Raw genomic sequence first — 26,238 nt, 5'->3', positions numbered from 1 at the left:
TCCTACCTGGAATTGGAGTATGGGGATCAGAGTGTGGCCTTTCTCTGTGGGGTTATGGAATGTCACACTTCTTCCAGAGTTGGGTGGGAGGATGAAACTGAGAACATTTTTAAACAAGCAAAATAAGTGCCTTGTGCCTCTCCAAATTCTTTTTGCTGCTAATTTTAATAAACCATTACAATTAAGCAGTAGATATGCCTTCTTATTTTCATGTTAGTCCACTGCTGAAATGCATGTTGGACATTAACCATATGTACTGTAGCTTATGTTTAATCTATTTAAAATGTCTTTCCAGCAAGCTGGACAATCACCACATCACAGCTCGGTGGTAACTGAAAAACAGCAGATTCTCGAACACAATCTGCAGGATGTACGGAAGAGAGTACAGGTGAGTCTATGAATTGCTGAGAAAAAACCTACATTTTTTAGTTACAGTAGTAAAAAGGAAGTCATAGTTTTATACTAACAAATAAACTGAAAATTGGAGTCATATGGAGTCATACAGTATGGAAAAAGACCCTTCAGTCCAGCCGTCCATGCCAAACACAATCCCAAATTAAATTCCTTCTAAAAAGTGCAAGGCCTAGAAAGATGAGTGATAGTCAAACAAAAAGAAATGGTTGTGCATATCAGACCTTGTTCAACATAAAATTTTTAACCAATTTATATTGTTTTGACAAATTTACTCAGTCAGTGCTATTAATGAAAATCATTGTCAGTTGCAATTTTTAATTCTTTTTGGATGGATTAAAATCTGGTGTTTCTAAAATCTGAGGATTTGAAACATATATGTAGTAAATTATTGCTCAAGGGAAGAAGACGCTTTATGGATTACTTGGAAATAATTCTGTGTATATTGAAATTAGAGTTTGAAAGCGTACTCAAGTACAGGGATGCAGGAGTACAGTGAAAAGTGTACAATCTTGCTATTCCTGGTGCCATGTTAGGTACAAAGTAGAAAAATAAAGGAACAAAGTTAAAAGTCAAACATTACAGTCCTTCTTAGTATTAAGTAAAAAACAGAACATTTAAAAAAAAAGGAAAATATCATAACAGCTTTGTTCTGTACAAATCCGGAGCTAATGCTAGGAACATAGGAACTGAAAGAGGCTGTTCAGCCCCTCCAATCTGCTCTAAATTGTTGATGCTCCACTGTTTACAACTGAAATTGAGGCTTGCAATCTTTAAATTGATTTTTAGTTGAAGCACAAATGCTCATTTTAGTGTTAGCTTCTTCTTTAAAATGCAAAACAATATGAAGCACATTCCAACTGCCTGTTTGAACAATGATCTTCAATTTGGAGTTATGTTAGTGTAAATTTAATCTGAACTATCCAGAGGCCATATGGTTTAAAATGACAAAAGAATTATCTACTATTATTCATTTTTCTTTTAACTTTCATGTTGTCCTTGTCCAACCTACTCCAGGCTCAAAAACCTATTGCATCTGACTTTTCTTGTTTTGCGAAGATAGGTTACAGACGTGAAACAGTGGGCAGAATCTTCCCAGCATCTGAACAAATTGGGCAAAGGGCAGACAGCTGGGGGGGTGGGGAGGGAGGTGGGCGCGGTGCGGATAATAGACAATAGGTGCAGGAGTAGGCCTTCTGTCCTTCAAGCCTGCACCACCATTCAATATGATCATGGCTGATCATCCTTAATCAGTATCCTGTTCCTGCCTTATCTCCATAATCCTTGATTCCACTATTCTTGAGAGCTCTTTCTTAAATGAATCCAGAGACTGAGCCTCCACTGCCCTCTGAGGCAGAGCATTCCACACAGCCACCACTCTGAGTGAAGAAGTTTCTCCTCATCTCTGTCCTAAATGGTCTACCCCGTATTTTTAAGCTGTGTCCTCTGGTACGGTAAATGGAGCCGTTTATCACTACTCTTTGTTTCCTATCAGCCAACCAACTTTCAGTCCAAATTAGTACTTTTCCCCCAATACCATGTGCCCTAATTTTGCTCACTAGCCTCCTATGTGGGACTTTATCAAAGCTTTCTGAAAGTCCAGGTACACTACAACTACTGGATCTCCCTCATCCATCTTCAGAATTACATCCTCAAAAAATTCCAGAAGATTAGTCAAGCATGATTTCCCCTTCATAAATCCATGCTGACTCTGACCTATCCTGTTACTACAATCCAGATGTGCCGTAGTTTCATCATTTATAATAGACTCCAGCATCTTTCCCACTACTGAGGTCAGACTAACTGGTCTATAATTTCCTGCTTTCTCTCTCCCACCTTTCTTAAAAAGTGGTACAACATTAGCCACCCTTCAATCCGCAGGAACTGATCCTGAATCTATCGAACTCTGGAAAATAATCACCAGTGCATCCATGATTTCTCGAGCCACCTCCTTCAGTACCCTGGGATGTAGACCATCAGGCCCTGGGGACTTATCAACCTTCAGACCTAACAGTCTCTCCAACACCAATTCCTGGCAAATATAAATTCCCTTCAGTTCAGGTCCTTCAGCCACTGTTACCTCAGGGCGATTGCTTGTGTCTTCCCCAGTGAACACAGATCTGAAGTACCAATTCAATTCTTCTGCCATTTATTTGTTCCCCGTAATATATCCCCCTGTTTCTGTCTTCAAGGGCCCAATTTTAGTCTTTTAGATGTGAAAAATCTGATCTTGTTTTATAAAAAAATTAATAATTTTCTGCAAAGTTTCGACCACTGAATAATTAGATGGCAAGGGCCTCATTTGCATACATTAACATTTCACTATCGCCTATCTGCATCCTTCATTGGCAGAAGACATCATTGGCAAAGCATCAATGTCATTTTAGCACATGTCGGACTAACTCTGATACTGTTCACTTTGCTACTGCACTTCAGTTATGTTCGAGAACTGCTGCTGGGCTGTGGGAATAAGCATCTGTCTCCTGCATTGGAGCAGGGTGCATGTCAGGGCTTTTAGCTTGCTTTCCTCGTGCTCACACACTTTGCACTTACAGCCTGACAGCATCTTTTTAGTGCAGATAAAAAGCCACATAGCTCATCACGGACAATGAAGAGGGGCAGGCACAGCATATGGGACCATGTTACATCAATGTCATATTTACAACACATGGCAGCAGCTCACACGGCATGGTTACCAATCTCACTATTGCACGTGCTTCAGTCAAGCAGCCACATTTTAAAGTCTACATTATCCTTAGTCCGTTCGGGGCGGGGTGCTGGCCAGTCTTCAGTGAAGAAAACTGGTGAGATGTTCTGAGTGAGTGAGTAGGAACTATATAGTGCAGGAAATCTTTGGTACTTTGGGGAAGTGGGAATAGTAAGAGCCATTGAGGAAAGATTGTGCGTGCAATAGTGAGATTGGTAGCCATGAGCCTTTGGGATGTGGGTGCGATGGTGAAGTGAGAGTGAGGCATTGGAGAGAGGATGAGTGATCCCTGACCATGCAGTGCACAGAATGTTTGTAAACCTCTTTATATTTTGCTGAGTGTTCCTCTGAACCATGAACACCACGCTCATCTGAGTGGCTATTTCAGACTAGACTGCCAGTATGTTCTGCTGCGTCAGTCCTGGGGAAGACGAATAGCCTTCCTCTCCACAACACTCCACCAGGACTGCCACGCCCCTACCTGTGAAGAAGGTTGCCAATTTACCTCTTTTTCAACTATGCCATTTGGAATTGCACCCATAGGACATTAAGGGCAGTTCCTGAATGGAGAGTTGGAAATGATATGCTGCTAGGGTTTAAAAATGATGGCCATTGCATGCACATCACAAGGACCTGACACTGACAAACCTCTGCTGAGTGCAAGATTGCATGAGTATGGTGCTGTGGATCTTGAATAATTAATAAGTGGATCAGCAGAGAATTTCTTCAGAAAAGTCATCAGGGCTCAGAGGGGACCCTCCATGAAATGTCTCAAAATTGACACTTAACTAAAATGTGGACAAGTTCATCCCACTAACTTTGTTTCTTTCGACAGATGCAGTTACTACCTACTGAGTACTGACAGCATTTTCCATATTCATTTCAGACTTTTGGCATCTTCAGTATTCTACTTTTGAATTAAAATTACATATTTTATTATTAAAATGAGGTGTGTAACTAAGGGCCTAAGTGTATTTGTTTTACAGGACCTTGAACACAAAATTAAAGTACTGGAAAACCTACAGGATGATTTTGATTTCAACTATAAGACCCTGAAAAGCCAAGGAGGTGGGTTACTCTGATAACTGGTTTAAAAGGATCTGGTATTATATAAATTAGTCATGGGTTTGTGTCAGGAATTTAATTATTTGAAGTTGTTGGATCCTCACAATCTTGAAAACATATTGCTGTTCTAAATGTTTACAGATGTGCAAGATTTGAATGGGAATTCACAAGCAGCGACAAGGCAGAAGATGGCACAACTGGAACAGATGTTAACGGCTTTGGATCAGATGCGGAGGGTACAGTTATTTAAAAAATTACGGTTAATTTTCAAGGATCTTTCTCTTTAGCTGATCATAGCTCAAACTTGCTGTTTCTCTGTTCAGTTTAACATTTGTTCTTGCTATTAAATCTTCCTCTATAACAGCAAATAGTAACTGACTTAGCTGCCCTACTGTCTACAATGGAGTTTGTGCAGAAGACCTTGACAGATGAAGAACTGGCTGACTGGAAAAGGCGGCAACAGGTCGCATGCATAGGAGGTCCACCAAACATCTGCCTTGACCGTCTTGAAAACTGGTAAGGAATATATCTGAGAACAGAATCTTTTTGTTTTTAATATAGCCATTTCTGTGAATAAGTGTATATATTTGAGATGTTTTGTCAGACGCTGATGACAAATGAAGTTTTCACATTGTGCAATGTACGTGTTATTCTGCCCAATATCAGGATTACATCTTTAGCTGAGTCTCAGCTACAAACACGTCAGCAGATTAAGAAACTGGAAGAACTACAACAAAAGGTTTCTTACAAAGGCGATCCTATTGTTCACCACAGACCTGTTCTGGAGGAGAGGATTGTTGAATTATTTCGGAGCTTAATTAAAAGGTACTTCAATCAAGTGGATGGTTCTCTTTTCTTCTGATCTTCTGCAGCTTTTTGCGTTCTATTAAAGTGCTATTCTATTCTAAGCTTGAGGGGTGCATCATTTTATTTTAATCAGTTTAATATTTGTGTATGCAACAAGAGAATTGATCTGAGCTGATCACCAATCCCCAATGTCCTAACTGCATGCTGAACACCATGTTTGTTTTGTACCATGGGCACATATTCACTAGAAGCTGAGTTGAGAAAGCCAAAACTCATTGCTCTAAAATTGTCAGAAAAAAACAACCTTAACCTTATTTATCTTGATGAATATAAACCTGGATCACGTTGATCCATCAGACAACATGATGGATCATGTTTTACCAATTCAGCATTTTTTCCCCACTTTTATTGGCTGCTATTTGCTGCTGCTAACAATCTCTGAAAATGAAGATTTATTTGGGAATGGGGAATAATGATTAACTATTATATAAGCTAAGCTGGAATTCTACTTTTATAAAATACACTAACCCAATCTGACTGGACTCCAATCAAATACATTTAATTGACACTCAGTCAACTATTCTTGTAGAGTTTTGGATTTATTTAACCTGATTTTCTTCTCAGTGCTTTTGTCGTGGAGAGGCAGCCATGTATGCCAATGCATCCAGACCGTCCTTTAGTGATCAAAACAGGTGTGCAGTTTACAACAAAAGTGAGGTAGGTAGAGAAATACTTATTGAGAACTTGTCATAATAGTACTCGATAGCAAAAGCTTACAGAATTCTGCAGTGGTTACTCATCTGGATGTTGGATATCAGAACTGATATGAGAGAGAAACAAATACTGATCAATTATAGTCAGCAATATTTAAAGTAGTCATTGCTATGAATTAAAATATTTTAAGTGGCTTTATGTATTTACTTCCAATACCAAATTAAATTTTCAATGAATGTCGAGGGATTTCACTAGGCTCCATGCCCTGCACTTCAATGTCACCTTGACTCAATCTCATTTTTGAAAATAGAGTTTAATCTCTATTACAGTACTATAGGATTTTATCTAAATTAATACTTCATTGCAGTACTGAGTGCTGCATTGTTAAAAGTAAAAAGCTGATTCGCATCAGGCTGGAGTTGTCTGGATCTAGGGTGAACCAAGTAATTAAAATCCTGTCTTAGTGCAAACTTCTGTTGTGAAAAACTACCTTACTGTGACTCTAAAACAACTTTGTATTGAAGCAAAGGTTGCTGAATGACACTCTCATGTTTATTTTGTGAATAAAAACTTAATAAACCTTTCTTAATTCAGTCCTGCAGTAAGATAATTTCCGTTCCATGCAGACATTGCTACAACAATAAATAGTTTACTGGTGTTTAACAATATGCACTTATGCTATTTACCTAAAAAGCTGCTGTGCACCTGTTGTTTAGTTTCTGAAGCTTACTTATGTACATGTTCACTGTTATCTTTTACTTCATTATGTTTCACTCTCTCGTAACTTGCTTATTAAATCTAAGACACACTTTGTGTTCACAGGTTACTCGTTAAATTTCCAGAGTTGAATTACCAGCTTAAAATCAAGGTTGCCATTGATAAGTGAGTGAAAAGGAACTTATATACCACCAAGTGTGTTTGTATGTCAGTATTTTATTTGCCAGTGTATTATTGCCTCATCTAACAATTAACCTCCATCACCATTTAATTAAATGCCTCTCGATACTCATAATTTTTGCCAATGGTTGTATATTTGTTTTGTGCTTTTTTTTTAATAGACCTTTGTGTAACTATTGTGTATTGGCCTTTTATAGTAATTCACAATTTCTTTCAAGTGCTACCCCAAGTCTGTCATATAGTGACAGATATAGCAGTGAACCTGATGTGTTGGTCCTGTTTTATACATAAAGTCATACAGCATGGAAACGGAACCTCTGTCCAACTCATTCATGCTGAGCAAGTTTCCCAAATTAAACTAGACCCATTTATTTGCATTTAGCATAATCCTTTAGAACCTTTCCTGTTAATGTACCTTTCCAAATGTGTTTTAAATATTATAACTGTACCTCCATCTACCTCTTCCTGTGGCAGATTATTTCATGTACGAACCACCCTCTGTGTGAAAAGGTTGCACCTCAGGTCCCTTTTAAATCTTTCTCCTCTCACCTTAAAGATATGCCTATGCTATCAAGTTTTGAACTCCCTTGCCCTAGGGAAAAGACCTTTGCTGTTCACTTTAACTGTGCTCCTCATGATTTTATAAACCTCTATAAGATCACCCGCAACCTTTTTCTCTCCAGTCAAAAAAAGGTTCCAGCCTATTCAGCCTCTCTCTATAACTCAAACCCTCCAGTCCTGGTAACATCATCATAACCTTTTCTGCGCCCTCTCCATCAGGATGCCTTGGAACTTCTTAGGACAAATAATACCTTTAGGTTGTCTCTCCATGAGAAGGAGTTGGACTTTCCTAATAAAGAAAGGTCTGCTTATTAACATAGGATGTGCTGAGCCTGGCGATTTATATGGAGAAAGTGAGGTCTGCAGACGCTGGAGATCAAAGCTGAAACTTTATTGCTGGAACAGCACAGCAGGTCAGGCAGCATCTAGGGAACAGAAGATTCGACGTTTCGGGCACATGCCCTTCTTCAGGAATGACTCATTCCTGAAGAAGGGCATGTGCCCGAAACGTCGAATCTTCTGTTCCCTAGATGCTGCCTGACCTGCTGTGCTGTTCCAGCAATAAAGTTTCAGTGGCGATTTATATCCCCTGCACAAGCACCACGTAGAATGACTATAATCATTTTTAAGTTGAAAGAGATATTGTTAAAACAAAGTGGACTAGATAGTTCAGTTGTCTCCTGGGACATTTAAAACATTGACCCTAAAAGGGCAAACAGAATGTCTGCCTTTGTCTCAGTGGGATTGGAATACAATGGCGAGTAAGCTATATTTCCCAGTGCCTTGGTCAGAGCCCTTCTGGATAAGGCACTAAGGAAGGATGTATTAATCTTGGGTACAGTATACGTTAAAAAATTTAAAGATTAATTTATGAGGATAACCTGGCTTGTTTAGTCTTGTTTAAATGGTTGAAGGATGACCTAATTAATATGATTAAAAATATTAGAGGGTTTTGATAGGGTAAATGCTGAGTAACCATTTTCTTTGAGGGAATCCAAAGCAAGAGAGAAATGATTTGAAAATAAGAACTTCACCAATCTGGAATAATATTCAGTCTCAATTTTTCTCACACGATGATGGTAGAAATCTGCAAAATTCCAACATAAGGCTCTGGATACTGATTCCAATCATATTTTCAAGATGGATATATCAGAATTTGGGAAAGGTTGGTAAAGAGAGTCAAAATATAGATTAAGTGTGATCTAATTGAATGGCAGAGCATACCTAAAGGGCTGAATGGCCTACTGTTTCTATGTCTCACATCATCAAGTGTTGAATAGCTGTTGTGCTGCTCAAGCAGTCCAGCTGCATTTTGAAGCTTGAGTTTCATCAAAATATATTCACTATCCTTTTCTAATGAGCATTTTGTGCTGCTCAAGAATGTTATGCAATAGTACATCAAGCAAAAACTGTGGACACAAAACACATCAAGTCCAGGTGAGTTTCACAATCTGAAGCGTGAACCCAGTCACTTGATGCATTTACTCTGCTGATACCATTTGCAAATATTTCACAGAACTGTTTTGAAAGGGGTGATTTAGTGTAACTTTTCAATGTATGACCAGTAGAATCATGAATGCAACTTGCTATTTTCAACTTCAAAACTCCAACTTATTATTGTAGCTATTTCCTAGTTGTTTCAATGTTTAAAAAAAAAACACAATCAGTAAATGTAGAATGTAATAAAACTGCAAAAATGTAGTAAATCAGGTATCCAAAATACTAACCTCAATTACTTTGTATTTTACTTGCGAGTTCAAACTACCATGAACTCAGCAGAAAATAAACTTGGTATTTTCTTTCAATTTTTTCAGGGATTCTGGAGATGGTTCTGCACTGAGGGGGTGAGTTTTTTTCTTTATCATTACTTCAAGCAAACAATGAGCAGTTTTATATCTCTGTAAGAGGCTACTGAGCAAAGAACAATCGCCCAAATCTGGTTGAAGTGCATATAAGTATCCTAGATAAAAATGCACCCAAGCAAAGGTAGTGCCTTGTTCAGCATTTGTACTGTTTATATATACACTTTTTTTTCTCAAACATGTGAACGATTGATCGTAGCAAAGTTGTATTTATTGCCCATCTCTAATTGTCCTGAACTGCTCGATTCTTTAGAAGATTCTTTAGAAGATTCTTTAGAAGATTCTTTAGATCTCAATTGGAGTCAAATAATCAAATGTGTGTTGTCTTTCGGTCATAATTTGGACCCATAATTTATTTGGCTGGGGTTTCAGTCCATGGCACCTAAATGCACTTGTGAGGTGATAGGAATTAGCTTCTGAGGCATCACCAGCTGATTTCATTTAAAATTCATAATACGTTGGTCTAGAACAAAAACAAATTCTAGTGTTCAATACTTCAACTTAAAAGAATAAACTTTTGCAGTATATTAGATATTCATATAATGACATTTACCATCTATTCTGGTTCAGTAATGCCATTTCTCTGGGGATTGCATTTGTATTACTAGTAGGGTTTGTAACAGATGCTTTGCATTTAAAACATCGTAATTAGGTTATATCATTGAATAAGTTTACATGATAGGAAATATTTATATTTGCATTCCATTTTTTGTGTAAAAACTGGAGTAATATTTACCTAACTTCCACATTGCAAAGTTACTGTACAGGCAGAAAAAGCACTATGTTAACTTCTGCTACTATATTATCTCATATACCCTTGTGATAGTAGCGCAACCATAGCTGGTTCTGAGTACTTCAAGGCACATATACTGCACTCTTGGTTTGGCTGAGAAAGGCAGCACAACACAAAGTGCCTTCATTAAACTGATGATTAAATTAGTTGAGTGTAAAAGATTTGTGTAGGAATATTGTCTCTCTCTCTGTCTCTGTCTGTCTATCTGTCTTTTTCTCTGAGTACCTGCTTGAATGTGATTTTCTAGTTTTATCATATCTTAGGTCACGAAAATTCAACATATTGGGCACTAATACAAAAGTTATGAATATGGAAGAGTCAAACAATGGAAGCCTGTCAGCAGAATTTAAGCATTTGGTGAGTATTGTTGAGAAACTGCTCTTAAGCAAAGGTCGTAAGTTGCTCACACAATACACATTTAGATATTTACTTTGCAAATAATACTATCATATGCTCTGTGATTATTGCTCCATAAATATTTAAAAATCTAATTTGTATTGCTGGCCAAGTGTCTGAGGGCAGAATCTAATTACAGTATGTTGGGAATGGGGTGGGAGCTTCTTCATTCAGATCAAACAGGATGCTGGGAGAGACCTCAGCACTTTCTGGCCTCAACCTGATTATGGGCAGCCTTCCTACCTGGTCACTAATTGGGACCCTTAGGGGAAAGATTTCCCCATGCCCCTTCTACTTTATATCCCCTCCCAATTTCAATTAGCACACTTCCCTTCCCTTATGCGCTCTCAGCATAAGGGACTCTGAGAGAGGATACAGGAGGATATAGATAGACTGGAGAGTTGGGTGGAAAAGTGGCAGATGGTTTTCAATCCAGCCAAATGTGAGGTGATGCATTTAGGCAAGACTAATTCTAGAGCGAATTATACAATGAACAGAAGATCCATGGGAAAAGTTGATGGGCAGAGAGATCTGTGAGTGCAAGTCCATTTTACCCTGAAGGTTGCTGCACAGGTGAATAGAGTGGTCAAGAAGGCATATAGTATGCTTACCTTCATTGGACGAGGTATTGAGTATAAGAGCTGGGCAAGTCATGTTAAAATTGTACAATACGTTGGTTTGGCTGCATTTAGAATATTGTGTACAGTTCTAGTCACTACATTACCAAAAGGATGTGGACGCTTTGGAGAGGGTGCAGAGAAAGTTTGAGGATGTTGCCTGGTATGGAAGGTGCTAGCTGTGAAGAGAGGTTGAGTAGGTTAGGTTTATTTTCATTAGGAAAAAAAGGAGATTGAGGGGGGTACCTGGTTGAGGTTTACAAAATCATGAAGGGTATAGACAGGGTGGATAGAGACGTGCTTTTTCCCAGGGTGAAGGATTCAATAACGAGAAGTCACGCTTTCGAGGCGAGAGGTGGAAAGTTTAAGGGGGATACATGCGGCAAGTACATCACACAGAGGGTGGTGGGCGTTTGGAACACGTTGCCAGCAGAGGTGGTAGAGGCAGGCATGGTAGATTCATTTAAGATGCGTCTAGACAGATGCATGAGTAGGTGGGGAGCAGAGGGATACAGAAGCTTAGGAATTGACCAACATGTTTAGACAGTACATTTGGATTGGCTCAGGCTTGGAGGGCCGAAGGGCCTATTCCTGAGCTGTACCTTTTTCTTTGTTCTTTGATCTCTATTCTGCTTAGGGGTCTTACCTGTCAGCTGGGTCCTTTAGTGATTCTAGGACTTGAAGGAGTATTGTCACTGGCAGCAGCCACCACTGCATGTAATGATTATGAAGAGTTTTCAACTTCTTAAGGGGTGGGATTTCCAACACTAGAGGTCATAAATCCCAGATAAAGCATGCTGCGGACTAGATATATGTTCAACTGGCACTTAATACGGTAGGCCTTCCCCAACAAGACTCCTTATCACCGAGATTAATTTCTGCACTAAGTGTACATTTACAAATCTTTTACACTTAACTAATTTGAGTGCCCATGATGTGGAGGTGCCAGTGTTGAATTGGGGTGGACAAAGTCAAATGTCACGGGTCACTTCACCTGACGAAGGAGCAGTGCTCCAAAAACTTGTGATTTCAGATAAACCTGTTGGACTGTAATCTGGAGTCGGATTACTTCTAATTTGAGTGTAGTTAGTGATATGCCATAGCAGTTTTAGAATCCACTGATGTAAAAGTTTGTAGATTCCAATTTCTTAGCATAAATGTTTTCCACATGCATTATATCTCTAACAAAGGACATCCATAGCTGATGAAACCACAGTGAAGTTAAGAGCATCAGGTTGTAAAGGGTAATGAGTTGCTGACGTAATGTGAACAAAGTCCTGTAATTCCAGTGGAGCGCACTTGTATTTCATGATGAACGTCAGGATTCTTGAAGTCACTTTGAGCACAAATCTTAAATTTGACACATTTAGATGTATTTGATATGGTGAAGAGGTATCACTAGCAACAGGATTCTTAATGTTTTACAAGTTTTATTGTTTCTGATCAGACGCAACAAGCCATGATCATATTTATTTATTAATGTGATCTTTCTCCCTCCAGACCCTCCGAGAACAAAGATGTGGAAATGGAGGCAGAGCTAGTAGTGATGTGAGTACAAATTTAAAATGTAAAATTGCTTGCAACTAAATGTTTGCACTCTGCATTGTATAGTTCTGTTTCAATATAGTTAACTTTCGTATTGCAGTGTTAGTACAGGTACACAATCCTCTAGTTGAAACCTTTGGGACCAGCGGGTTTTCAGAATTTAGAAGTTTTAGGATTTCTGAATAAGTGACAGTTTAACGATGAAATTTTTAAAAATCTCACTGAAAAGCAGACGCATCTGAAAGTACTATGGACCCTGAGTAAGAATTGATGCCTGCCAGTGCTGGGTCACGCCCCCATGTCACATCTGAGTGATGTGGGTCGAGTGGGTGCGGAGTTGGGTCAGCTCTTTGCATGCCAAACAATCTTGTTAATGAGAAAAACTTCATGATTAAACTTCGGATTTTGGAGCATTTTGGATAAAGGATTGTCTACCTCTATTTCCTTTCTTCTTGTAATTTTGGCCGATAAATCTCAGGGTATCTTGGGTTCTCTTTGAATAGATGCAGATCCTAACCTAAGTTTATGTGCTTTGAATGGAAATTATTTGCTTTTTGTACAGTTTCTCTGAGGGGGAGGGATTAGAAAGAAAAAGTATGGTGGAGCGGAGGGTCTCCTTCCCTAACAGCAAACGAACTCTGCCAGCTCACCATCACATTCGTACGCAATTAAAAATGAGCAATAATTGCTGGTCCAGCCCGGAAAGCTCACACCCTACTAATTAATGATAAACTGTCATGACTTAACTGGAAAAGGTTACACCTATAATTGTACCCCACTGTTTCACAAGCCATCACAAAATATGTAGAACCCCCAAATAGGCTACCAAGCTTATCAATTTGCCTCACTGTCTGCTATTCAGGACAAAAGCAGTTTGTCAGGTTTCTTCAGTCACAGAAGACAAACCGATTCATTGTAACACACAACTTTAATAATAGAGAAAAGAAATGTACAGCTGTGCAACTCATGCTGTACCACTTTTAAAATCCCAAATATATACACACTTGTTCATGATAAACACAATGATAGTTTGACACAATATCGTTGGTGGTTAAAGTGTGTCTCATTTTCTTTTGATTTCGGCAATGGTGACTCACTGCTGCCTGTAAAGTGATGATTGTATCTTCACTGTGATAGTTTTCTGTGGACCAAGGTCGTTCCTTGTTAGACTTATTTTTAAAGCTGTCTCGGTTTTTCTGACTTCTCATCCAGGCATGGAGTGAGGGCAGAGAGAATGATACGATCTGTTTGCATCCTCTGGATGTCACTAGCTGCTCTGCACATATAAATTTGGAGGAAACTGCTGCTTAACCAATCAAAGGGCTGTCATCAGTCTTTCCTTAGCTCAGCCTCCTAGTGTCATTCAGCCTCTGTAATGATCTCACTGGTACAAAAACCATTGTCTTGCACAGCTTAAAAAATGCATCACTTAATTTTTCCAAATTGTAACATTCTTGATGTTTTAGCTTTCCAACTTTTATTTCAGTTTATTGTACAGAAATCGAAAAATGTTACCCCTTGTACAATGTTTTAGATAATTGTTTCTGTTTTTTCTTTCAGGCTTCCCTCATTGTGACTGAAGAGCTGCATCTAATAACCTTTGAGACGGAAGTTTATCATCAAGGACTTAAAATTGATTTGGAGGTAGATTACAACAACATTGCAACATTTGTATTAAATATTTTTTGTTAATATATGCCAAATTTTCTCTTGTTTGCATATCCATTAATGAATTCACACTTGTTATAAAGTAATTATTTTGGCTTGCTAGTTGTCTAAATTAGATTCTATGTGGAACATTTACATTTTGTGGACTTATAGCATTATTAATGTAAAGTATTTCCAATCTTTTGTGCGATTAGCATTTGCCACCTTAACTTTGTAAAAAGAAACAGCACTCTGCTATGCAATTAAATATTTGTAGGTTAAGTAGGCTGAACACTCGACCCACTTAGTCCTAACTCTGTTTAGAGTGGCAGCTTTTACTTATCTGATCACTATTTCCATCATTCCCAGCAATGTAGGAGGAAATTGGGAAGGCCAGATTATAAGGTGCATAGTCTTGTTTTGCAAGTGTTTCTCAGAACATGATATTCCAATGTACTGTTGTGATGTAACCAAAATGAAGTACTTTTCTTTAAAATCTGCAGAGTTTGAAACCATTGTTTACACGTGCTATTAACCAGCTACATAAATTCTTTAACAGACGTCTTCACTGCCAGTTGTGGTAATCTCCAACATCTGCCAGATGCCAAATGCTTGGGCCTCAATCCTTTGGTATAATATGCTAACCAATAACCCAAAGGTATGAAACTCAGCTGTTGTGGAAATTAAAATTCAAGGTTTAGCTTGGAAAGGAGCATTGAGTGAAACATGTTTCAAAGATGTTGACTAAAATGATGTAAATCACTAATTGTGTGCCCAATGTAAGGAGGCACCTAACTTTATACACACCTTTGCCAACATTTAGTATAGTTTATTAGAACAGTTTGCATGTGGTTTCATTCATTGAGGTCAGCCTTGACACTGTTAGCAAGTTTACTTCTGAGTCAAAAAGTCTTGCTTTCATGCTGTTCTAGGAACTTGTGCACATAATCTTGGTTGAAGTTAATGGAAATAAAAATAATAAAAGGCTGCCAATTTAGAACTGCCTTTAGGTTTCTGAAGAGATCTTGATGGTTATCAGAGTTTATCGTAAAAGTCTGTTGATGCTCACAACTTCATAACTTATTCAGACTCAACATGCATTGGATGCAGTTTCTTTTAAAAGTTTTTAAGATGTTCAGAAAACGTAACTACAACCTGTCTTTATTCATGGTACAGGGACATTGCGAAGATAAAATAAAAACTCCAGTCATTTTTCAAAATTTGCCATGAATTAAATTTTCAGTGTTTTGTCCCTATTCACCTTTTGACATATCTTTAAAATTATACTTTCTGATACATCCATCTTTTCTGAAGGATATATTTGTTTGATTCCTTTTATTAACATCCTAAACAGCACTACCTAAAAATTGGTTTATGAAATCTTGCACCTTTTTTAGAAGTGGGGTGGTGATTGTCATGAACATTTGGTTAAAGCTATGGAGGAAAGCTGCGTTTATAATTTCTTTTTGGCAAGAGCACAGACCTGTTTAAACTGTTTTAAGTTATTTACAGATGCGCAAGTATTTTTATGTGATCAAATTTTAGTGTGTTTCAGGGTAATTAAGTTATTGTGTATGTAACAAAATTTGAAGGTGATAAATTTACAGGGTATAACAGCTTTAGTGCTATTGGTAAAAGTACCAGCAAACATAAAACATTTTAAGCAAATATCATTACAGCACAGTCACAGTATATTAAGATATTGATTGCATCCTGTTTTCAAACAGAATGTGAACTTCTTCACAAAACCACCAGTTGCCACATGGGATCAGGTCGCAGAGATTCTGAGTTGGCAGTTTTCTTCCACCACAAAAAGAGGTCTGAATATGGAGCAACTAGGGACACTGGCTGAGAAATTGCTTGGTGAGTAATGAAAATATCAAATAGTCATTGATGTTACATCGTGAGGTAGCATGTCTAAGCACTAAATTGATCGAAAAGATGTTCTCTACTATTTTAATCAGTTTAAAAATAGTTTAACCTCTGACACTATTGTGTGTATTCTGATTGAGAATTTAAATATAGTATATATTTTGCCTACAGTGCAGTTTACCCTGTGTGTTAAAATTACTAAATCTACTTACAATGTGTAGTATTGAGATTACTATTTTATTTGAGTTCAATTCTTAACAATATTAAATTTGTAAATATAATTGTTTTAAAATAGATATAAAAGGTTGTTTTTTAAATCAAGCTCTGGTCCCTTTTTTTTCGTAATCCTGTAAAAGTGCTGAAAGAAATACAAAAAATTGTCCTAGTGTCCAAGCCACGGTTTCCCTTTAACAAATGATGCTCAAAAGAAATGAGCTGGTTATTCTCATTGTGCTCACAACATCCCACAAGATAAAGTGCTGTTATGCAGTCTAGTAAGTAACTCATTCAAAAGTGTCAAAATCATTCTTTTGTAACAGATGTTGATTTAGAAACAGAACTTATTGGAAAAAAAAGTCTATTGGTGACTAAAATGCTTTATTTCCCTTGTGTGCATTTCTAATTGTTTTTGTATGATGTTGTATGAGCATTTTAATGAGTGGTGCTGAAGCAAGAAATATTAACAGCATGTACTATGGAGTACCTAAAATACTTCACATTTGTACTTGAGTTTTTAAATTTATTTCCTTTTATACCGTAAAATTATTTTTGTAATGGTTTTGTTTGTGGTTTTAGGTCCTGGTGTCAACTACTCTGGGTGCCAAATCACTTGGGCAAAATTCTGTAAAGTGAGTGAACACGTCTTTGTTAAATTCCGTAATGGCATCAAAAAGCTTGCTTTTAGTTTTAAACTTGTTCTTTGGCATTCATCTTTTGGTCACAAAATTTTGCTTTTACAATGCTCTTAATTTTTTTATGATAAATAATTGGGAAGAATCTTTAGTATACTGTTTTAATGTTTACAGTTCTAAAATAAAACTCGCTTAATACTAAAATTTTAAGTAAACATCCAGGGGGTTTCACATACCTTCATTGTATCTTATGCTAATTGTTTAGAGGTTTTGTTGCACACTGAGCAAGTTCAGGATAGCACATTTTTTAGTTGTCACTCAAAATTTAAATAACAAGCAAACATTTTAATATTCTTAAATTTGCTTCAATAAATTTTTCGTTTAGGAGAATATGCCTGGCAAAGCATTTTCATTCTGGGTATGGCTGGACAATATCATAGACTTAGTGAAGAAATTTATTCTTTCTCTGTGGAATGATGGGTAAGCTTTTACTATAACTCTCCTATTTATCTTTATATGCTTATTGCAAACCTCAGTGAACCTCAGTTTCTCATTGCCTAATTCAGCAAAGAAGTGCTAGTCGATAGCAAGAGAGTAATATGCTTCCCTCTGCAAATACATATTTTACAGTTTGGGAAGATAAATCCTACAGATTGCTGCAGTCTGTTATGTTACATCTTCATGTAAATCTTAGAAGCTTGGTGTGTTGCACAAACTTTGTATTTTTAGTAAAACTTGTAACCTTCATAATCATGATTAAATTTGTTTTGTAACAGGTATATCATGGGCTTCATAAGCAAAGAAAGAGAGAGAGCTTTACTGAATGTGAAACCCCCAGGCACTTTCCTACTTCGATTCAGTGAGAGCAACAAAGAAGGAGGAATCACTTTTACATGGGTGGAAAAGGACATCAATGGTATGTAACTGTTTTTAAGTTAAATATCGTGATGTGGAATAAAGTCAGAAAATGGAGAAATCAAAGCTTAATTAGGAATATCAGTTGAATGATTAGACCTTTTACCAAAACAAAATCTAATGTATAGCAAACATTTCTTATGTCACAACAGCTTCCTGTAAAGCTTCAACCTTTCATACAGTTGAGGGTTGGTCAACACTGTGTGCTGGAGGGCTGGTTTGCATTACACAGTATGGGTTCAGTTTCCATGTCAGCTGAGGTCCCACCTTCCTTCTCAACCTCACCTCTATCCTGAGGTGTGGTGACCCTCCGATTAAGCTCTGCAATGAATGAGCAACCCTGTTGTCCTGAGGTCATGGCTGATCTGTGGCCTAACTGCAGATACTGAATTAAAGGCTCACACTGAACAACAACAGGCCGTTCAAACCCAACTTCGAAAGAATGAGTGTCAGTGCCCTACACCGCTTCTCTCCCTTTCGGTCTGCGATGTGTTTCTGTTACTGGACCAATAATTAAGAAAGCATGCGTTCAACCATGGCAGTTTGATTATTTAAACTGTGTAATATAACATGGAATGAATAAGAGGCCAAGAAGGGGTTAATTTTTACAGTTGGTTCTCCTTGTTTAGTCACCGAAACATCACACTAGGCTGAAGTCGTTCTTAACAAAAAAAACAAAACTGTACATAGTCATTAGAAAGGCCTTAATGCAAACTGTAAACAAAGTTTGAGGTTTTTTTGTTCCCATACTATTTCTGACTCTGGCCTAAACCTTTTCAATTCTAACAACCTTGAAACTTTCTATTTAAACTCTTCTGGCTTAGAGGCTCTACAAAACTAAACACTTCCTTCAAGGTAACTTTTTTTTCTGAACTGAGACTTTGGTTAAAACTGAATGAATGGGTTTCTTCGCTGATGTAAACTCAGCAATATAAGCAATCCCACCATTAACACTGTACAGTTCTGACAGGCATGTGACTGCAGGCTCATGCTTTCATAGAATTGATGCACTTGGTGAGGAGGGGTCAATGATCTGTGTTTTAAGAAAAAGTCTTTTCGGTTTGCCCATATTATCTGCCTCAATTTTGAAATCTAAATGGGAAAAAAAAGGTATTAAAAAGTAGAGTACACCATTCATCACACAAATAAACCATTTAGTTGAATTGAATATTCTATTCAGGATGACCTGGCATCATTTGAATCACAAGTGACTCGAATGGACAATAAATAATGGTCATGCCCATAAGCAGAGAAATTGTTTTCAAACTTCTGATGTACCATTGGTGATACCATGGCACACCTAGTACCATTTTTAATCGTAAGAATGTAATGCAGATTTATTTCAGCAGATGACTTTTGAATTCTTCTAATACAGTGAGAATGAAAAATCTGAGAAATGTGTTTGCCTCAAAGACAGGTTACTAAGAATGATGTTTCATTGCTTAGAACTAAGCTCCAGTACATCTTCCTTCACCTTGAGAAATGGCAAAAGCAATTTTAATCTGAAAATAAGTATAGATCAATGAGAAAAAAATTATTATGGTGTGGAACAGTGCTGTCTGTAATATTTTTAAAACTGCTACATAAACCTGCAGTAGTGGGTTTGCAAAGTGGAAGCCAGTGTTTCTATGCACTGATGTGGTGTGAATGGAACCCCCCCCCAACCACCATTGCCTGTACATTCACACAGCCGCACAGCTTAGTGTGGATTATTTCCATAAAAATGCATCTATTGAAAAAGCACTTACTGCCCTGGGGCTTTACAGGTTTCCCTTGCTATCTGAAATAGAGCATTTCCATGAAACCTTTCGTAAGTCAAAATGACGAAAGCAAAGAAGCAATTTTTTTTGTAAAAGCGAAAATCCTCTTCAAATTTCTTTTGGTTAGCGAAAACAAACAGGTACTAATGTAGGTCTTTTCTAAAAGCAAAGTGACGTAAAGCGAACTTTTGAAAAGTGAAGTATACCCGTTCATCCAGTCAAATCCGCCAGCTATAATTTTAGATTCTGCATTTATGTTTGTATATGACATTGTGTTTCATGCCTTTTTCTCATTAGGAAAAGAAAATGTGATTATGATGTTTTATGTTGCATCACTGATTTCATCCAATTCGACATGAATGCTTAGTAGAGTAAGGTTGTCATAACATTGAATGTGCTTAATAAGTTGAGTGACTCAGAATCTACTGCTATTTCAAAAAGGAAAAGTTTGTGGGTGAGGGACTTTAGAGATCAAGGTGTCTCAGGACAAAAGTCAAAGGGTGTTAATTGCCAAGAAGCAACAAAGAGATCCAGTATGTGTTAGTAGTAGGTGTTAATAGCTGAAAGTACAACAATGAAAACAAGACACTGGGGGTCAGGGTGCAGAAGGCATCAAAATGACGGAGTTTACATTGAATCCAGAAGGCGGTAAAGTGCTCAAGACAATGAAACGCTGTTTCTCCAGCTTGCCTTGGGCTTCATTGAAAGAATTCAGCAGGCTAAGAACAAATGTGAGCATGCGAGCAAGATCCTAAATTGAAATAGTAAGCGACTGGAAGATTGGGATCATCCTTGCGGATTGGAGGTGTTCTGCAAAGTGGTCTTCCGTCTGTGTTTGATTTCTGTACTGTAGAGATTTTGTAAGCAGCCAAACAATAGACTTGATTTAAAGAGTACAAGTAAATACAATTGTCTGTTGTCTTGTACAATGAGGAGGGAGGAACTAAAATGGCAAGTGGCATACCTTCTGTGATTGCACAGTTAACCAAGGATTTGCAGAGGAAATGATTCCTTCAGAATGATTCCATCTTCCAAGTGGGCAGATGTGCTTGATTCTTGCACGAGATGTCCAAAGCTGATGGGTTCCATTACCCAGAATTAACACAAATTTTTGTCTCTGTGATATTTTTTTGATTTGGCAAGATTTTAACTTTTGTTTGAAAGTCTCACATCTGAACTATGACATGCTTTTTCATTTTTGGTGTAATTTTAAGTTGAATTAATAAGATGTTTGAAATGTTCCATTGCTGTAATTCTAATTTTTGAAATTTGAATTATTTTATACATTTTGTTTTAACCACTTTCTAACAGGAAAGACCCAGATCCAGTCTGTGGAACCATACACCAAACAGCAACTAACCAATATGTCTTTTGCTGACATTATCATAAGTTACAAGATCATGGATGCTACCAATATCCTTGTGTCACCACTAGTGTATTTGTACCCTGACATTCCAAAAGAAGAAGCATTTGGAAAATATTGCTGCAGTGAACCTCAAGAAGCTATTGATCCCAATGATCCAGGTAAAGCTTTCAATCCTGCCTGCGTTCCCATTCTTGGTCTTCTGTATTCTTGTTCATATTACAAGTTCAGAATGTTGGTAAGAAGGACGCTGTTCACCCTGCATGTTGATTGCTAGTTAAAACTTTGAAATTGGGAATTATCTAGCCAACTGTAAAATGAGAGAAGCCAGAGACTTCAAAATTACATTTTAAGTTTCACATGTCAACTATGGGTGAGTTAGCTTATTTGACTACATTGACAATTCCCTATCCAGCTGATGTAGCCATGAGGTAGATGTCCTCGCTCTATCCCCGGGAGTGGAAGGCAATGGTGAAAAGATACTGACAAACTGTCATTAAAATGACTCCAGATGATGGAGCAGCAGACACTAACCCTCCTGTACTATTATTGCCATGATTGCTTGTTTATTTTCTCAACAAAACTATTCCTGAGATTTATGAAGGGTCCGATTCCTGTACTTCACTGTGTTGCTGGATCCATCAAGAATTGTAACTTTACCTAATCTACAACCTCTTTAAAATTTTCTGCATGCACAATATAACCATTTAACAGTTGTATTCCCATTATCTACTCTCAATTTTACCAGGCAATAATGACCATGCAGTAAACTACTTTAAACTGGGCAACCCATCTTTAGTGGCTGCACTTAGAACAACTATTCCACTTTTCAGTCAAGAAAATAATACTTAGTTCTTACAAGGATTGGGAATGGTAGTTGATAGTCTTCAAATTTATAACTTTTAATTGTAAATTTTACTTTTCCCTTTTCTAATACTGTAATCTCATTTTGATTCGTTTTTAATATTGCAGAAACATTTGCATACCTGAAGAGAAAATTCATTTGTGTGACACCGTAAGTAAAAACTGATGTATTGGATTTTTTTTGGCTGATTTAGAATATGCTTCAGTGACATGTTTTATATGATCGTCTAACCACTGTCACGGAGCAACAAGAGTATTTTGTGTACATTAATAGCAGTAACTGCTTTATATAAATTTAATGATACAGGCATCTCAACTTGAAAATCTATTTGCTTTATGTATCTAATTTGTACAGAACAAATTCTGGCAACACAAGTGACCTTTTCCCAATGTCTCCACGTACACTGGACTCTTTAATGCATTGTGGAAGCAATAATGAAGGACCTGAACAAGGAGCAGCAGGTGGCCTTGGTAAGTGACAAGCAGGATACTCTCCAAACCCGTACTGTTCACCTGGAGGAGTAGTGGAACTCCAATCCAATTACTACTTTTCAGTGGGATTTTCAAACAATTTTAATTTTACTGTTTTATTTTTCTATTGCTTTTACAGATTCCATTACTCTGGACATGGAGTTTGGCACAGAATGTGCTGCTTCTCCAATGTAAATTCTGTCCACCTTTTAGGCAAAGCAGGATCTGTTATCTTGGTTATATCTTCAGTATGATTAACCACTAGTTATAATAGTTTACATCGTAATTTGTTTATATCTATTGTCTTTTGAAATTTAAGTGCTTTGATAATGTTACTATTTACTTGCATATAATGCTTTTACCATATTGTATCATGTTCATTTCCAGCTGTTTATTTCAAATCTAATACAACCAAGAAAGATTTGTTTCATACTGGTTCAATGCTTCAACCTGGATCCTATTAGCCCCTGCATTGGCAAATGGTTCAAAATGAAATAAACTTGTCTGCAGTATGTTGCAAGACTCTGGTGCACTAGGGCATTATGCTACCCTTGTATATTGTCCTTATTCGTATGGATTTATTAATTGTATGTTCTCAACGGTTTCAAGTATACAGTCTCACCACGTGGTGGGATTAAAAGTAAATCATCAGAAGCATCTCCACTGTCTGAATTCAGCAATGATTTACTGACGAAACAGATGTGGACTACATTTCTGCGTCTTGACCCTGGTGCATCTTGTTTGGCAATTGACTCTCAGGTGTGTGTAAACCAACTGTTTGCGCATGACCAGTGTTTTGAACTGCGTTTTAAAAATGTTTTTATTCATCCTCTGAACATGAACAGCCGTGGGAGACGGGCATGGATTATCAATACCTAGTTGCCGTGAAAAGACAGTGGCATACCTTTCTTGGACTGCTATATCGGTTTGAGACAGCTGAGCAGATTGTTAGGTCATTCTAGAGCATGTTTGAATCAATCATGTTGGTATGGACTTGTACTTGCACATAAGCCAGACTGAGTGAGAGTAATAAATTGTTTGCCTTAAAGGATGCTAGGGAATCAGTTGGATTTTTATCGCACCCAAAACCAAACTGCTGACGTCGCTTACAGATACCAGCTTATTTCCATGTGTTTTTATTAACTGAAGTCAAATTCTGTAACAGCTATCATGGGCATTCTATTTGCATGATCTGGATTGTTAATCCAGGCCTGTACTGAATAGAGATGAGAAAAAGAGATGGATGCTGAAACTGGACTATATGGAAAAGGTATCAATTATCTTGTTGATAAACTGCACCTTCTGTGACTATTCAGTAGTTCTCACAAGGGAAGCATATTGCCATGATGCATTGGACGAGCTGACTACTCAATTTATTTTAAAAGTCAGCTGAATTTTCTTTGCATGACTGGATATTGTAATGCATTGCTAAATTTAGCAATAAAATGGGATTTTTAATGTAGCTCACCATTAGGTAAATCAGTAAAATTGTTCTCAAAAGTAGATTTGTTTTTATATTAAAAGCATTTTTTTTGTTATTGTTGCAATTCTTAAACGAGGTTCTAAAAGACAACTATATCTGTGGTATATTTCCACCAAAGGAAGAGAAGAACTTAATGTATTAATAAACTTAGAAATGATTAAACATGTAATTTGCATTAAATTGTGGGGAATTGTATTATGTCTGGGATTTGTACCTTTTTAGAGTGGTATTGTTGGAGCTGAACAATAACAAAAACTGTTTGAACTATCCTGGGCCAGAAGCAGAAGATTATAATTCAACAAGGTCTGCAACCATTCTGTCTTTCAATGAAGTAATATTTATCATGCACAGAAGTATATTCAGAGCAATGCTTGATCTGACTGTGGGAATGCATTTTCAGAATTCTTGATGGTGTTCTCAAACTTGAGATTGATTGAAATAAATGGAATGTGCAAGTGAAATGCTACATATGACCATGTCTTTTGACACAAGTGCATTTTAAAAGCAAAAAAGATTTTGCTAATAATCAATCAGTATTTTCATTTCCCCTGTGTAAAACGTCTTTGCAGATGACCACACAGTAGTGTGTATAATTCCAATGAGTATGCATTGTACTACCATATGGATAATGTTGCCTTAAACATATAATCATGAATTTTGACTTTTAACTCAGAAATCCATGATTAAGATACTCCGAAGCAATTTTTAATGTATCTTTGTGTATTTTTCCCCATATGTTACTAGAGAGGGAAGAAATATTTTACAAGTTTGAAAGATTTTCTTGATCAGGAAGCTAAATTCATTGGGAAAGTAATTATTTAACAGAGCTACTACACCGGTGTCCAGATTTGAATTCAACTGGCTTGAGTAAATAAGAAACTTTTTTTTACACCTCATTTCCCTGATTCAGTATAAGGCAGTAATATTTAACTGTACTGTAAAGCCAATTGTATGCATCTGCTTTCTTCAAAAAGGATTTACTTTTCAGAAGTAGGGATGCATATTTCTATTCCCCGAATTGTATATTGAGAAAAGAATGTAGGATGTAACAAATTCTAAAAATGATTGAATGTCATTAAGTTGTAAAGCGTTCTAAGACAATGCATCCAATTCTAATTTCAGTGTTTTTGTTTCTAAGTTTCATTTTTGAAATGTATGTTTGACTATATTCAAGATGTGTATATGAAAAGTGTGTGTAAATGAAAAAGGCAACGTTCATATATGCTGTAAATCTCCTTATCCTTTTACTGATTAAAAGGCAAAGCTTTGCATGTTCAGTTGTTCCAGTTTTTCTTTCACATAAGTTTGGATTTGTCAAATTGTCTTCAAATTATCATTGTGCTGGAAATCAAATATATTTTCATCACCATGAATTAAGAATGCATTTTTTCAAATGTGCACATGATTTTGTCAAGAAAGAGAGAACAACTGGTATTATCTTGGGCCTTATTTCACTGCTATTTCCCTGTATCTGTTGTACAGTGCATGAAACAAAATTCTAAACTACCTTACTCAGCAGTAACACCATATCAAAACATCTTTGTATTTAATTGATGGATCTTGATTTTCTATCGAGTAAGATTTAATTATATGTATTTTATTTTTAATTTTAAAAAGCATGGATAATGGCCCAAGAATTTGCAAGGGTTTTGACAGCAAAACCTTTGTGTTCCCTTCGATTATCCTTCAGAAATCTGAGCACAACTTCGAGTCTGAATGCATGCACAAATTAACACCCCCATCCAGATGTTGCTATGTTCTGTGTTAACTGGTTTGCCACTGTTGGAAATTTAGAAGCTGCTGTCAGTTATCAGAACTTGCTTTACATTCTTTGAAAAATATCCTGAGATGTTTTAGGCTTGGTGAGTAAAATGTGCCGAACCAACGGAAGAGAAATTAGGAAAGCTTTCCAAAGGTTTGGACAAAAATAGATGCTTTAAACCTAGAGAAGCAAGGAAGGTATGATTGGGAGGGAGGAGGTGGGTGAGGTCATTTCCAGAGTGAGGAATTCAGGCAGCTGAAGCTGAGGCCACCATTAGAAATGAAGAAGAAATTATTCACAATTCGAAAATGACCAGTTCCAGGATTTTCAGGACGTTTTATTGAAATTCATTATCAATAAGGTGAACCACTATAATCCACAAGAGAGTAAATAAACCAATTGTTTATGCTGGTCATATTTCACCAGTGTAGATATCCCCTAAATGCAAGTAACTACTATTGATGGACACTGTTTCAAATCCAAATAAGGTAGATGGTGGCATGTTAAATTTAATTAATTAACATAATATCTAGAATTAAAAGCTAGTCTAAATGGTCTACTCTTTGTTCATATATAAAAACAACATTAAGAAGCTCCATAGACTGAATGCTAAACCATAGATCCTTTGTTATCAGGTGGATGAAAGATTCCTGAGGATATGCTGGAATGTAGAGTTGAGGTTAAAATAAGATCAGTCATGTTTAGGTCAAGATTCTTAAAACTTTAGTTTCCCACCTGACCTGAATCCACCCTTGTAAAGCTAAAATGCCTCCTCCTAACTCAATAACTCTAATCTCTGCTTGTTTTATGCATAGTTAATGGAGGAATTGCAAAACAACAAACTGCTGGAGAATTCCATTTTATTTTAATGGAGG

The 26,238-nt window shown here is 37.0% G+C and overlaps 1 protein-coding gene across 1 annotated transcript in view; it reads left to right on the top strand.

The window, feature by feature from the left end:
- stat3 (signal transducer and activator of transcription 3 (acute-phase response factor)) overlaps positions 1 to 24,872 on the top strand; it is a 49,640-nt gene extending 24,768 nt beyond the window's left edge. The window contains exons 5-24 of the mRNA XM_043674978.1: positions 263 to 388; positions 4,105 to 4,186; positions 4,325 to 4,419; positions 4,548 to 4,699; positions 4,850 to 5,008; positions 5,615 to 5,707; positions 6,527 to 6,586; positions 8,977 to 9,006; positions 10,081 to 10,174; positions 12,331 to 12,378; positions 13,936 to 14,019; positions 14,582 to 14,680; positions 15,750 to 15,885; positions 16,690 to 16,742; positions 17,131 to 17,225; positions 17,522 to 17,661; positions 20,732 to 20,944; positions 21,756 to 21,798; positions 22,003 to 22,118; positions 22,258 to 24,872. Of these exons, the coding sequence (XP_043530913.1) occupies positions 263 to 388; positions 4,105 to 4,186; positions 4,325 to 4,419; positions 4,548 to 4,699; positions 4,850 to 5,008; positions 5,615 to 5,707; positions 6,527 to 6,586; positions 8,977 to 9,006; positions 10,081 to 10,174; positions 12,331 to 12,378; positions 13,936 to 14,019; positions 14,582 to 14,680; positions 15,750 to 15,885; positions 16,690 to 16,742; positions 17,131 to 17,225; positions 17,522 to 17,661; positions 20,732 to 20,944; positions 21,756 to 21,798; positions 22,003 to 22,118; positions 22,258 to 22,313 (1,974 nt within the window). The 3' untranslated portion in view covers positions 22,314 to 24,872. The remainder of the gene's footprint in view (positions 1 to 262; positions 389 to 4,104; positions 4,187 to 4,324; positions 4,420 to 4,547; positions 4,700 to 4,849; positions 5,009 to 5,614; positions 5,708 to 6,526; positions 6,587 to 8,976; positions 9,007 to 10,080; positions 10,175 to 12,330; positions 12,379 to 13,935; positions 14,020 to 14,581; positions 14,681 to 15,749; positions 15,886 to 16,689; positions 16,743 to 17,130; positions 17,226 to 17,521; positions 17,662 to 20,731; positions 20,945 to 21,755; positions 21,799 to 22,002; positions 22,119 to 22,257) is intronic.
- Positions 24,873 to 26,238: the final 1,366 nt, after the last annotated feature.

The sequence above is a fragment of the Chiloscyllium plagiosum genome, chromosome 33, assembly GCF_004010195.1.
Source record: "Chiloscyllium plagiosum isolate BGI_BamShark_2017 chromosome 33, ASM401019v2, whole genome shotgun sequence".
Classification (NCBI taxonomy): Eukaryota; Metazoa; Chordata; class Chondrichthyes; order Orectolobiformes; family Hemiscylliidae; genus Chiloscyllium; species Chiloscyllium plagiosum.
Note: the sequence above shows the minus strand (reverse complement) of the source record. Positions and strands in the feature narration are given on the sequence as shown.